The following is a 14077-nucleotide window of genomic DNA, read 5'->3' on the forward strand; positions in this document are numbered from 1 at the left end:
CAATTTATTTGGCTTTTTATCTCGTCTAAGAATATATATTTTGGTCTCTTTAAAGTTTAATCACCTCTTAAATAACATTTCCCCCTCAGTGGGTCTCGTCGTCTATATAACGTTAGTCGTTCACACAGACTAGTCGCGTCTCTGATTCTTATTTTACAAATAAATATACTTTCATTCAATTTATTTGGCTTTTTATCTCGTCTAGAATATATATTTTGGTCTCTTTAAAGTTTAATCACTTCTTAAATAACGCTTCCCCCTGAGGCTCGTCCCATTGAGGGAGGCGGTGAGTCTGTTTTGAACGGAGAGCCGCAATGACTGTCAGATACTCGAGGCTCAGTGTCACTGTAAACAGTCTGTGCTTGGCAAAAGCATGAATTCACTGCACACGAGAGTCTCCTGCTGAAGAACCGACTGCTTTCTGGAGGGTAAGTGTATATTTTATACGTGACAATGTTCGTTTGTATTTATATAAGTACATACTTAATAGTAACATATACTTTTATTGTATATAACATAAAAAAATCTGCATAATACCAAGCTAAATAATAATATTTTTTAAATGAATAGTTTTGAGGGATGTTTTTGAGTTTTATGATCTGTCTGCACAGTGCAGTCTGTCCTGTGGTTTCTCTTTAAGCGTTAAAAATAGCTCATGAAAGCTTTGAAATATTACTACAGTCATAAAATCTCAAGCCTGCCCTCTTGAACGCAGAAAACACTCGTTTTTCTCTTAATTTCTTTGGTCATCAGACTGAAAGTACGCCCGTTTTCTTTCATATAAGCTCCTGTTAAATGTAATAATGCATTAAAAGTGTGTAACAGCCTTGTAAATGCAATTAAAGCCAGTCTGAATCATCGATAATTAAGCAACTGTACTGTGCAGACAGCTGGACTGAACATATAGTGTTAACATAGCTTGTATTTTGATTTAAGATACTGTGATTTACCCTTCAGGACAGAATACAATGCGTGCTTGTTGAATATGACAGCACTGAAGATAACTGCTACTGAATCAGAGATGTGCAAGAGAGAATTATCATACAGTGCTCAGCATAATTGACTACATCCCATTTTGAAAATGAGTATCTGCATCCATTTCTCAGTGAATTTAAGTAATGTATTTTGGTGCATTTAAACAAAACAGATGTATTAAACAGATATATTCATTAAAATATATTTAATTCACCAAACTGATTTGGAAATTGAAAGATAATACGATTAAATTCGAGCTAAATATTGCGAAAATGACTCAATATTTGCATTTTGTTTGCTTCCCTTGATTTTCACTCTTTTTTTTAAATGTAAAATTGTATTTAATATTTTTCTCTAACATATAAATTTGGCTGTACTAGTTTTTGGAGCATTATCGTAAGCTATTTAGTTAGATTAGCTCCATATTTGGCTTCAGTACTGACTAATCTAATGTACATGCACTAATATAATATTGTAGAGCTTCCTATTAAACATATATATTTAAAAGAGAGATTTGTGAGGGGTGTACTTATATATGCCGAGCACTGTAATTCTCCTTTAATCAACGCTAGTGTAATTTAGACAACATACAGTATATGAAACGAATATAACTTCTACACAACAACCTAAATTTACAATCCAATTGTTTGCTAGAAATATATTGACTGTGAAAGAATATTAAACAATATTATATTCCCAGCTGTGTCACACTGTACACTGACCTTTGGTTTCAGCCGTATGTGGCCAATATGTTGTGTGTGTGTGTTGATGTTTTATGTGTGATAGTAAATGTACGGTAAATATCCTCTCCATCTGTGTGTTTGCTTAACATGTGTCAGCAAATGATGAGTGCTATTAGAGAAAGGCTTCAGTGAGAGGGTTAACTTATTCTTATCGCCTTAACGTAATGCATTATATTTTAACTTTTTGTGATGATTTTCTGTTAATGCAAATTGAATAAACAGTTAATAATAAGAGTGACTTTTATTAGGACAATCTGAGGGGTAGCTTTATGATAATGGTCTCTTTAAAATAAATAAATAATGAGTAGGCATGGGACGAAAATCGGTTTTCAAGGTATACCACGGTTTGGAAGTCACGGTATTAAAACCTGACAAGATATCTCTTATACTGTTTCTAAGGTATACGTAAAGGGTTTTTTAATGTGTTTTTTTTTTTTCATGTATTGTAAAGAAATCTGTTTTTGAAACTAATAAAGACACAAGTCAATGATTTATTTAAATTACTTAGCCTGTTCCAAAATATTATACATGCTTCCTAAAATGAAATATATTGTGCTCAAAGGGAGAAAATGTTGTTGTTTTTTACTGAGACTTTTACAAAGATCTTATTTTAAAGCAGTAATCACAATACCGTGATACCATGAAACAATGATGTTTTTATTTAAGGTTATCATAGTGTCAGAAACTTATACCGCCCCATTCCTATAAGTACAAAATGAAAGCGATCACGATAAAATAAGGATGGAAAAAATGCAGTCCAAAACACATGCCGAGAATGTTTCTTTGCAATATTATTATTGAGCTAGGGGCTGCACCGCTAGCACTTTCGCCTCACAGCAAGAAGGTCGCCGGTTCGAGCCTCGGCTTGGTCAGTTAGCGTTTCTGAGTGGAGTTTGCATGTTCTCCTAGTGTTGGCCTGGGTTTCCTTCGGGTGCTCCGGTTTCCCCCACAGTCTAAACACATGCGCTATATTTGGTAAGCTAAATTGGCCGTAGTGTATGTGTGTGAATGAGTGTGTATGGGTGTGGCATTATGGAATGGCATCCGCTGTGTAAACCATGTGCTGGTTGGCGGTTCATTCCGCTGTGGCGACCCCAGATTAATAAAGGGACTAAGCCGAAAACAAAATGAATGACACACACATGCACCAACATAGATAAACACAGACAAGACATAAGCGTGTGTGTGTTTTGTGAATATCTTCTGGTAGTTCATGCAGCTTGTGTCTGCTCACTGATGAAGTCAAAATATGACCTACTTCCCTGTACGTCTGCAGGATTTTCTCATCCGCTTTATCGTCCGCCAGATCTGATCTCCAGAAAAGCAATAGTGATGCAAACTCTGCTAATAAGGTCAATCTCACATTCTCGTATATACTCACCGGCCACTTTATTAGGTACACCTTACTAGTACCGGGTTGGACCTCCTTTTGCCTTCAGAACTGCCTTAATTCTTCATGTCAGAGATTCAACAAGCTACTGGAAATATTCCTCAGAGATTTTGCTCCATATTGACGTGATAGTATCACACAGTTGCTGCAGATTTGTCGGCTGCACATCCATGATGCCAATCTCCCGTTCCACCACATCCCAAAGGTGCTCTATTGGATTGAGCTCTGGTGACTGTGGAGGCCATTTGAGTACAGTGAACTCATTGTCATGTTCAAGAAACCAGTCTGAGATGATTGGCGCTTTATGACATGGTGCGTTATCCTGCTGGAAGTAGCCATCAGAAGATGGAGACACTGTGGTCATAAAGGGATGGACATGGTCAGCAGCAATACTCAGGTAGGCTGTGGCGTGTGACACGATGCTCAATTGGTACTAATGGACCCAAAGTGTCCCAAGAAAATCTCCCCCACACCATTACACCACCACCTAGCAGCCTGAACCGCTGATACAAGGCAGGATGGATCCATGCTTTCATGTCGTTGAGGCCAAATTCTGAGCTGAGCATCCGAATGTGGCAGCAGAAATGGAGACTCATCAGACCAGGCAACGTTTCTCCAATCTTCTATTGTCCAGTTTTGGTGAGCCTGTGTGAATTGTAGCCTCAGTTTCCTGTTCTTAGCTGACAGGAGCGGCACCCGGTGTGGTCTTCTGCTGCTGTAGCCCATGCGCCTCAAGGTTGGACGTGTTGTGTGTTCAGAGATGCTCTTCTGCAGACCTCGGTTGTAACGAGTGCTTATTTGAGTTACTGTTGCCTTTCTATCAGCTGGAACCAGTCTGGCCATTCTCCTCTGTCATCAACAAGGCACTTGCACCCACAAAACTGCCGCTCACTGGATATTTCCTCTCTTTGTCAGACCATTCTCTGTAAACCCTAGAGATGGTTGTGCGTGAAAATCCCAGTAGATCAGCAGTTTCTGAGTTTTTTTACTCAGACCATAACCCTAACCATGCCACATTCAAAGACACTTAAATCACCTTTCTTCCACATTCTGATGCAACTGCAGCAGACCATGTCTACATGCCAAAATGCATTGAGTTGCAGCCATGTGATTGGCTGATTAGAAATTTGTGTTAACAAGCAGTTGGACAGGTGTACCTAATAAAGTGGCCAGCAAGTGTATATCCGCTTTATTATATTCATCACTGAATCTGTCTGGGAAACATGCATTGATATTAACTGAACATCTCTCTAAAGGCGTCCTGCTTTTGTCTATTAGGGACAGCGTGTCCTCTTTTTATTGTTTAGATGGCCAACAACACCTTTTTGTTTAGTTTCTCTCAAACTTTTCCAGCACAGGAGCTCTTTCAGAAATAACAAGAAAGAGATTTAGCTTTATCTGATCGGCGCTTGGCAGGTAAAGTGTACTCTGGCGTACCGTTTTTGTGGAGCAAGGAAAATATACAGATTGACTTTCAGTTCACCTCCGTCTGCCAGCCATTCGGATCCACTGTAACAATGCGAGGATTGTTGGAGCCGAGTCTTCATTCCCAGGTTGTTTAGTGGGATCCCGGAGTCCCGTTCTGCATGGGCCGATGAGATTTACACTTCTCTGAAATCATAACTCTTATTTTTTTCCTCCTGTGCTTATGGAGTTTCTGTGCCGCACACATTTTCAGTGGCAGTGTTTTTTTTTTTTTCAGTGTCTCTTTTCTCCCAAAGAGATCTTTTTTATGGGTTAGTTCACCTAGACAAAAATGAAATTAAGCCCATGATTTGGTGGCATGGTGGCTCAGTGGTTATCACTGTTGCCTCTCAGCAAGAAGATCACTAGTTCGAGCCTCGGCTGGGTCAGTTGTCATTTCTGTGTAGAGTTTGCATGTTCTCCCTGCATTGGCGTGGGTTTCCTCCGGGTGCTCCGGTTTCCCCCACAGTCCAAACACATGCACTATAGGGGAATTGATTAACTAAACTGGCCTAAATGTATGAGTGTGTGTGAATGTGAGAGTGTATGGGTGTTTCCCAGTTCTGGGTTGTGGCCGGACCAAGCATGAAGACAAAGGAACTGTCTGTAGACCCCCGAGAGACCCCACTCTGTCTGAGCTCCAGCGTTCTTCTGTGGAGAGAGGAGAACCTTACAGAAGGACAACCATCTGTGCAGCAATCCACCAATCAGGCCTGTATGGTAGAGTGGCCAGACTGAAGCCACTCCCGCCTGGAATTAGCCAAAAGGCATCTGAAGGACTCTCAGACCATCAGAAACTAAACTCTCTGCTCTGATGAGACTCAAATTGAACTCTTTGGAGTGAATGCCAGGCGTTACGTTTGGAGAAAACCAGGCAGCGCTCATCACCAGGCTAATAGCATCCCTACAGTGAAGCATGGCGGTGGCAGCATCACACTGTGGGGATGTTTTCCAGCAGCAGGAACTGGAAGACTAGTCAGGATAGAGGGAAAGATGAATGCAGCGATGTACAGAGACATCCTGAATGAGCACACTGCCAAAATATGGAGTGGATGCACAACAACTCGGTGAATGTCGTTGAGTGGCCCAGCCAGAGCCCAGACCTAAATCCTATTGAACTCGAGGCTGTAATTGCTGCCAAAGGTCCATCAACAAAGTGAATGGTTTAAAAAATAACTTGAAATTATGATCAGGATTGATTAGTCACATCAAAATTCACATCAGATCTTGTAAAGGTTTTCCTTTGGAGACATGTTTTTTTTTTCCTTGCACATGTAATAAACCAAACCACTCCTGCTGCACTTAATCTCTAACGTCAAACATGTGAAGATGCAAGCTTTACTGAGAGATGCAAATAAACCAGATTAACCCGTTTGATCAGCAGGATTCACTAGAATTAAGAGAGAATGTCTTCATCCACGTGTTTGCCTAGATAACCAATACATATTAAACTGGATTGGTACACATTCTTCTGTAAATAGTAGTAGGTTGTTACAGGGAAATAAAACTGCCTCAGACAAACAAGGAAATGTTCCTGTTATTAGCTTTGACACAATCTTTTGACACAATGCTATTATGATTGCTACATTATTATGAATTAAACCAAACTCACTGTGCTCTCAATCATCAGTGTCAAAAATATAAACAAATATACATAATTTATAGATTTTATTTTAAGGATAAACATTATTAAAAAATTTTTTCTTAATATCATTGGTTTAACAATAGTTTTAAAAAATCCCCCAGTAATTACCAGGAATATTTAGAAAATAATAACTCGTATTGCAACATTAACAGACTCTATTTAAGACTTTATTTCTTTTTTGAAAAAAATTTAAGTATTAAAAACTTTACTTGCATTTATTACACTTAGTTTGTGTATAAAATCATTGTTTAAATGTGATGCAAACAAAATAGGATCTCTTTTCTTTGACCTTAAACGCTAATTGAAAAAATAATAATTATATATACGCTCACCAGACACTTTATTAGGTACACCTGTCCAACTGCTTGTTAACGCACATTTCTAATCAGCCAATCACATGGCTGCAACTCAATGCATTTAGTCATGTAGACATGGTCAAGACGATCTGCTGCAGTTCAAAGCGAGCATCAGAATAGGGAAGAAAGGGGATTTAAGTGACTTTGAACGTGGCATGGTTGTTGGTGCCAGACGGGCTGATCTGAGTATTTCAGAAACTGCTGATCTACTGGGATTTGCACGCACAACCATCTCTAGGGTTTACAGAGAATGGTCCGAACAAGAGGAAATATCTCTTAGTTCTGTGTACGCAAATGCCTTGTTGATGCCAGAGGTCAGAGGAGAATGGCCAGACTGGCTCCAGCTGATAGAAAGGCAACAGTAACTCAAATAAGCACTCGTTACAACCGAGGTCTGCAGAAGAGCATCTCTGAACACACAACACATCCAACCTTGAGGCGGATGGGCTACAGCAGCAGAAGACCACACCGGGTGCCACTCCTGTCAGCTAAGAACAGGAAACTGAGGCTACAATTCACACAGGCTCACCAAAACTGGACAATAGAAGATTGGAGAAACGTTGCCTGGTCTGATGAGTCTCCATTTCTGCTGCCACATTCGGATGCTCGGCTCAGAATTTGGTGTCAACAACATGAAAGCATGGATCCATCCTGCCTTGTATCAGCGGTTCAGGCTGGTGGTGGTGGTGTAATGGTGTGGGCGAGATTTTCTTGGCACACTTTGGGTCCATTAGTACCAATTGAGCATGGTGTCAACGCCACAGCCTACCTGAGTATTGTTGCTGACCATGTCCATCCCTTTATGAGCACAGTGTCTCCATCTTCTGATGGCTACTTCCAGCAGGATAACGCACCATGTCATAAAGCGTGAACCATCTCACACTGGTTTCTTGAACATGACAATGACTTCACTGTACTCAAATGGCCTCCACAGTCACCAGATCTCAATCCAATAGAGCACCTTTGGGATGTGGTGGAACGGGAGATTGGCATCATAGATGTGCAGCCGAACAGATCTGCAGCAACTGCGTGATGCTATCATGTCAATATGGAGCAAAATCTCTGAGGAATATTTCCAGTAGCTTGTTGAATCTCTGACATGAAGGATTAGTGCAGTTCTGAAGGCAAAAGAAGGTCCAACCCGGTACGAGTAAGGTGTACCTAATAAAGTGGCCGGTGAGTGTATATTTATTTATATCACTAAACAAGAAGAATTTCTTCTACTATTATTAATATTATTATTATTATTATTATTGATATTTGAAAAAGTTGTGCTGCTTCATATTTTTGTGGAAACAAAAAATCTTTTTTAGGATTCTGGGATGAATAAAAAGTTTAAAAACAGCATCAATTTGCATTTTGACATAATTCTCACATGTAGCAGATATAGCCAAAAATATAAAAGAGAAAAGACTCTTTTGATGTCTAACAACCACATAAAAGCCACCTTGTGATGTCCTCGCAACCACCAAGAACCCTCAGCCTGACAGCAAGCCAGAAAGCGAATCCTAGAAATATCCATGAATCCAGTCAGAAACACTTTGAAATGGATCAGCAAATATGCTCAAGATCAGCTCATGTGCTCAATCCTTCAGATTGAATCTAGTTACTATTATCCGACTGTGATCTTGCAGCCTATTCCAACATTTCACTGGGAAAAGCACGACTGTGTGAATACAAAAAAGAAAGTGTTTTCAGGTCAAAGAGAATCGCAGTAGGGCATGACCAGAGAGAAGCCACACAGTGTGTATCTGTTCTGTCAGTGAATATGATATCACAGGACAAAGAAGAGAGCCTGGAGCCGGACTGTGATGATAGGATCAGTATATGGAGGATAAGAGTACTGTGAATCTTCAGAAACGGGAGGAAGACGCCGTTTGTGCTGTGTGGGAAAGTGAAATGATTCGTTTGAGGGATTGTGTCTGAGCCAGATGATTGAGCTGTGTGTGCATGATGTGTGTTTCTTTTTCTGTCTTTGTGTAGCATGTGTAGTCCTCTGAGCAGCAAGCAGCAGCCGGCGGGTCCGGGTCTCACAGATCTGCAGCTCTACAGTCAGTGGCTGGCCAGCAGACATGAGGCCAGTCTGCTGCCCATGAAGGAGGATCTGGCGCTCTGGCTCTCCAGCATGCTGGGTAGGTCATGCTATTTCTTTACCTTAAAGGGGAGCTATTATGCAAAAATGACTTTTATAACGGGGTTAAACCCAGTTGTGTGGCAGCATCGTTCCACTTTTTTAGTTCTTCACAGAGATAACGTTAGTGCTGTTTTGATTCTGTCGCTATGGTGACGCGTAGGCATTTGTAGCTCCGCCCTTTCTTGAAAAGAGCATTTAATTTAAAGCAACAGTCACCTAAATGGCATGCTTTAGATCAAACACTGCATGATGGATCAATGACAGGAGGTTATACTTCATTTAAATAACTACATTTCACAATCCCAAATGCATGCACAAAGTCATAACTCCTCCCTGAACTTCCTGCTGCCCTGTATTCTGCTTTATCATTGGCTGTAAGTCAATAACTCCTCCCCCTTCTTGCTTACTCATTGGCTGTAGGTCTATAAGCTCATTCACACCAAACACATCTCTGCTTCTAAATACACAAGAAGCAACAGACAGGAATGGTTTGACTAAAATCTCAGCATAAAGCTCGAGGACATCCGGACACAGCCTCTGAGTGCCTGTAAATGGAAACTTGCTCGTTTTTTAACTTGACACAGCATCTAAAAAAATCCAGAGCTCATGTGTGTGAGGCTTCAAAAGATGCAAGACTCCAGCGTAACAGTCCCACATGTCCATCAAGCACATGTTTACATTAAAAAACCTTGGAAAAGTGCATTAGAATGGAAAATCATGTTCTCTGTGAATGACCCTTAACTTCCCCCAGAACTTCCCCCAGAACTTCTTGCTGCTATGTATCCTGCTCTCTCATTGGCTGTAGATAACAATGGATGCAAAAAGCTCTAGATTTTAGTGGAAATAAATAATGAAATGGAATTTATGGATCTTATGCATACATTTTCCTGAGATTACTGAAAGAAATTTTAATTATAAAAATAGTAACAAGAAAAAAACTCGCAATTTGTTAAAACGCGATTTGTGGTTTTCATACAAATGTAACCCCGCCAGTCCTACACTACCCAACCCGCTCTGAGCTGGGATCGTATCGGCGACTCTTCGCATTGGAGTCAGTGGCTTTAACAAGGAGGCTAAAGACCATGGCCTCTAATGTCTGTCGCTAGAGCACCTTTAGAGGTCGGAGGAGTGAGCTTCACCTGCATACTACTTCGCTAGCTGACCTCTGTTACACTCAACCCCCTAAACCCCACTCCCATCCCGGATGAGCCCCCACTTGTAACCAACCTGTCCTACTGCACCCAACCCAGTCTGAGCTGGGATCGAACCGGCGATTCTTTGTATGGGAGTCGGTTGCACTAACAAGGAGACTAAAGACCATGGCCTCTAGTGTCTGTAGTTAGAGCACCTTTAGAGGTCGGAGGAGTGAGCTTCACCTGCATACTACTTCGTCAGCTGACTTCTGTTACACTCACCCCCATAAACCCCACTCCCATCCCGGATGAGCCCCCACTTGTAACCAACCTGTCCTACTGCACCCAACCCGGTCTGAGCTGGGATCGAACCGGCGATTCTTTGTATGGGAGTCGGTTGCACTAACAAGGAGACTAAAGACCATGGCCTCTAGTGTCTGTCGCTAGAGCACCTTTAGAGGTCAGAGGTGTGAGGTTCACCTGCATAATACTTCAGTAGCTGACCTCTGTTACACTCAACCCCCTAAACCCCACTCCCATCCCGGATGAGCCCCCACTTGTAACCAGCCAGTCCTACTGCACCCAAACCGGTGTTAGCTGGGATCGAACCGGCGATTCTTTGTATGGGAGTCGGTTGCACTAACAAGGAGGCTAAAGATCTAGCGTCTTTCACTAGAACACCTTCAGAGGTCAGAGAGATGATGTTTACCTGCATAGCACTTCACTAGCTGGCCTTTGTTACACATAAGTGAGATTGACTAATGTGAAATGTGCACCAAGGCTCTGTCCTAGGGCCGTCTTCATTCTGCAGGTGTTTTCTGTTTGCGATTGTGAGGAAATGTTTAAATGCACGTTTCTTTATTTGCATACCTTGCTTGAGGCGCGCACATCTCTGCACTGTTTACATTCTTGTATATTATCCTTTCCTTTGTTTGATTTAATCTGCGGTCTGTTGGAATCCTTACAAGTGACGCATTCTTTATTACATCTCTCGCATTAGCCGAAGTTTTTGATTTCGGTTAATTGCTTTCTGATAGATGCAGTCTATTTATGTGCATAAGCAAGGCATGTGTACATGTTTTCATCATTACGAATACCGCTCACCATTTGAACCACGAGTGAACAGAAGAGAATGGTAGTGTGTCCTAGTCCTGGCTTCGTCTCTGAGTGTGTGTGTGTGTGTGTGTGTGTGCGGATAGAGGGGGATGTCTGTGGAATTTCTGGCAGTTTTCAGGCCATGAACAGCCAGCTGAAACCAGGGCTTTGTCTTTGGTCTGCCTGGAGCAAAAGGAAGCCAGGAGCCGCAGTGGGCCGCGCAGGGGCTTCATATGCAACCACACACCAACCACTAGATCCCTATCCAGATCATCCACACTCTTTAGTGGCTTGCGCCTGTCTCTGTGTTATTTATTTAGACAAATGACTGCTCAGATCTCTGAAACTGATCTGCGTAACAGGAACACAATTTGATTATTTGCAGGTCTTCCCGGGAGCCATTTTAGTATACATTTCTGCCTTTTTATTCGAACTTACTTGCATTCTCAACTATTAGTGCTATATATTAGTGGTGTTTCAAGATAAAGTCCACCTCAGAGAAAAGAAAAGTTCACATTCGTTCATTCATTTATTCATTTACCTTCAGCTTAGTCTTCATTTCGCCACATTGGAATGAACCACCAACTTATTCAGCATATGTTTTACACAACGGATGCCCTTCCAGCTGCAACCAAGTACTGAGAAACACCCATACACACTCATTCCCACACACTACGGCCAATTTAGTTAATCAATTCCTCTTTAGCGCGTGTGTTTGGACTATGGGGGAAATTGGAGCACCTGGAGGAAACCCACAATACAGGAAGAACATGCAAACTTCACATAGAAATGCCAGCTGACCAAGCCGAGACTCAAACTAGTGACCTTCTTGCTGTGCAGCGACAGCGCTAACCACTGAGCCACCGTGTTGTTGACTTTTTTTGTTCTAATTCATATGATTTACATCTGAAATTACTCTATAACTGCACTTAATCTTGCTAAAAATACACTTCGGATGCACAATCTGCACCAAACTCAATCTAAAGTCACAGATTTTACCGACGCACTAAACTCATACTCACACTGATAATAACGCAGCACTTGCCTCGAACTGATTCACAGATAAACACGTTTGAGTTCCACAAACAGACAAGTGCTCTGGAAGGAAACAGCTGATTTATTTAGCGATAGTACAATCCAGATGAAACACACACACACACACAAGCACAGACTCTATGCTACAGATCAACATGTGGCGCTGCGCTTTACTGACTTCCAGACGATCATTCTTTGGGGATGATGTCACTGTGAAACAGGAGGTGGCGGCGGGGGGTTGGGGATCTGTGGAAAGAGCACATTTTCTCATCTACTCGATGTATTTCTTCATAAAGAAGGGGGCGTCAGTGGTCGAGGGGTTCGGATGTTTTAATGAGTTCCAAATGTGGGTATCGAGCCCAGCGGAGAGCAAAGGAATACTTTCTGAGCACGCAGCTCAGCATCTTACACTTTGCATTGTAATATACACACTATATTCCCATATTTTGAATAAAGAACAATTAATATCACTGTCCCACCACCAGGACACTTAACTTTACATCACTTCTTTGTAGTTAAATCCTAATCCAATCATGACAACATCAAGCTATATGTCATTGGAAAGTTCCAAGAGTTCTGAATATGTATTTTGTTATGTAGGAAGAGGAATGGATCAAAAAACAACCACCCTACAGCCATTTGAGGGTAAATTTTTTTAGCCGTAATATTGTAATCTAAACATCAAGCATTCATGACAAACTATTTACCATTTGAAAGCTTAAAATGTCTACTTTCCATATCTGGTGACTGATTTTGATAGATATTATTGACCAACAGTTATTTATTAATTTGAAACAAGGATACTCTTCAGAGTCGTAAATAATTACTTCGCTACAGCAATCTACATGTCAAATTTAGTTTAGATGTTTTTCAGAGGGTAAAATCAACTCAAATACCTCCAAACTGGCCTTACTACTTTAGAAATGTCATGCCTACTATACAAATACTGTCAAAAGTAGGTAAAATATTGATCATATTCCTCAAAACACAGGGGGCGCCCTTTGTATGGTCACCAAATGAAAACTGGAGGTCATCTGGCGGTCATGTGGTCAAACAAAATCTCACTGAAAGTTTACTTTTGAAGATATCAACTTTAAATTTGGGTTATAATTTGTTCAGATACATAGCTTTGAGTTTTGAGCAACTCATCACTGGGAAACACCCACACACTCGCTCATTCACACGCTATGGCCAATTTTTGTTCAATTAAAGTGATCGTTCATCTCAAATTACAAATGTATCTAGCATTTATTCACTGTCAACTGGTTTCAAACCTTTATGAGCAGAACTCAATTTATTTTGAAGAGTGTTTGTACTGTGAATGGTAGATATGTGGCTTCTATAGACCATTTTGAGGGATGTAAACAAAAACAATGGTCCCAACAAATTTCCTGTTTTACATTTTAAATTTCTAGAGCTTTCGAGAATCCAAAAAGAGCCACATATTGATAAATAATGGTATGGGTAGCTGTTTTAACATTAAGTTATGATTGAATTGCCTCTTGTTACAGTTCTGAAATAGTTTGAAAACAAGCAGGAAATGTTCACGGACCAATGACATGACCATATTGAAATGGTCAATAGTAGGAAGCAAAAATACAATAAGTCATTGGGTCTCATTCACGCAAATATATTTATGTGAAGTGTTCGTAAATGGACGTTTACATGAATAAATCATGATTCATAAAAAACTTTCTTACTAAAATATATTCTAAATGTGTAAAAAAAAACGGTTAATTTTGAACTTTTCTATTGTTTGTCAATGTAAACACACTAGATAGACGTGCTTAACCATGACGTTTCAACAGGAGTTCATGATAATGTACATCTCAAGTAAAGTCATTACAGTTCATGTTAGATACATTTAGCTAAAAATAAAGTGTTAATTACAAACATGTACAAGCAGTTATTTAAGGAAGCCATTATTTACACATAAACTCATGGGGCTAATGTAAGTAGGGTTGGTTTTTTAATAGTGCATGCCCTCCTTATTAGTTCATAATAATGTTTAGTTTACATATTGGTACATCATTAATCATGTACAGTTATTGTAAAGTGTTGCCATTACTTCATATTCTCATCCAGTACCTCAGAGTTTGTCATGGGG

General features: G+C 40.5%; 1 protein-coding gene across 1 annotated transcript in view; it reads left to right on the forward strand.

Moving 5' to 3' along the window:
• The first annotated feature begins 308 nt into the window (after window positions 1-308).
• LOC130219293 (growth arrest-specific protein 2) overlaps window positions 309-14077 on the forward strand; it is a 41059-nt gene continuing 27290 nt past the window's right edge. The window contains exons 1-2 of the mRNA XM_056451638.1: window positions 309-428; window positions 8557-8705. Of these exons, the coding sequence (XP_056307613.1) occupies window positions 8558-8705 (148 nt within the window). The 5' untranslated portion in view covers window positions 309-428; window position 8557. The remainder of the gene's footprint in view (window positions 429-8556; window positions 8706-14077) is intronic.

The sequence above is a fragment of the Danio aesculapii genome, chromosome 25 (genome assembly GCF_903798145.1).
Source record: "Danio aesculapii chromosome 25, fDanAes4.1, whole genome shotgun sequence".
Lineage (NCBI taxonomy): Eukaryota > Metazoa > Chordata > Actinopteri > Cypriniformes > Danionidae > Danio > Danio aesculapii.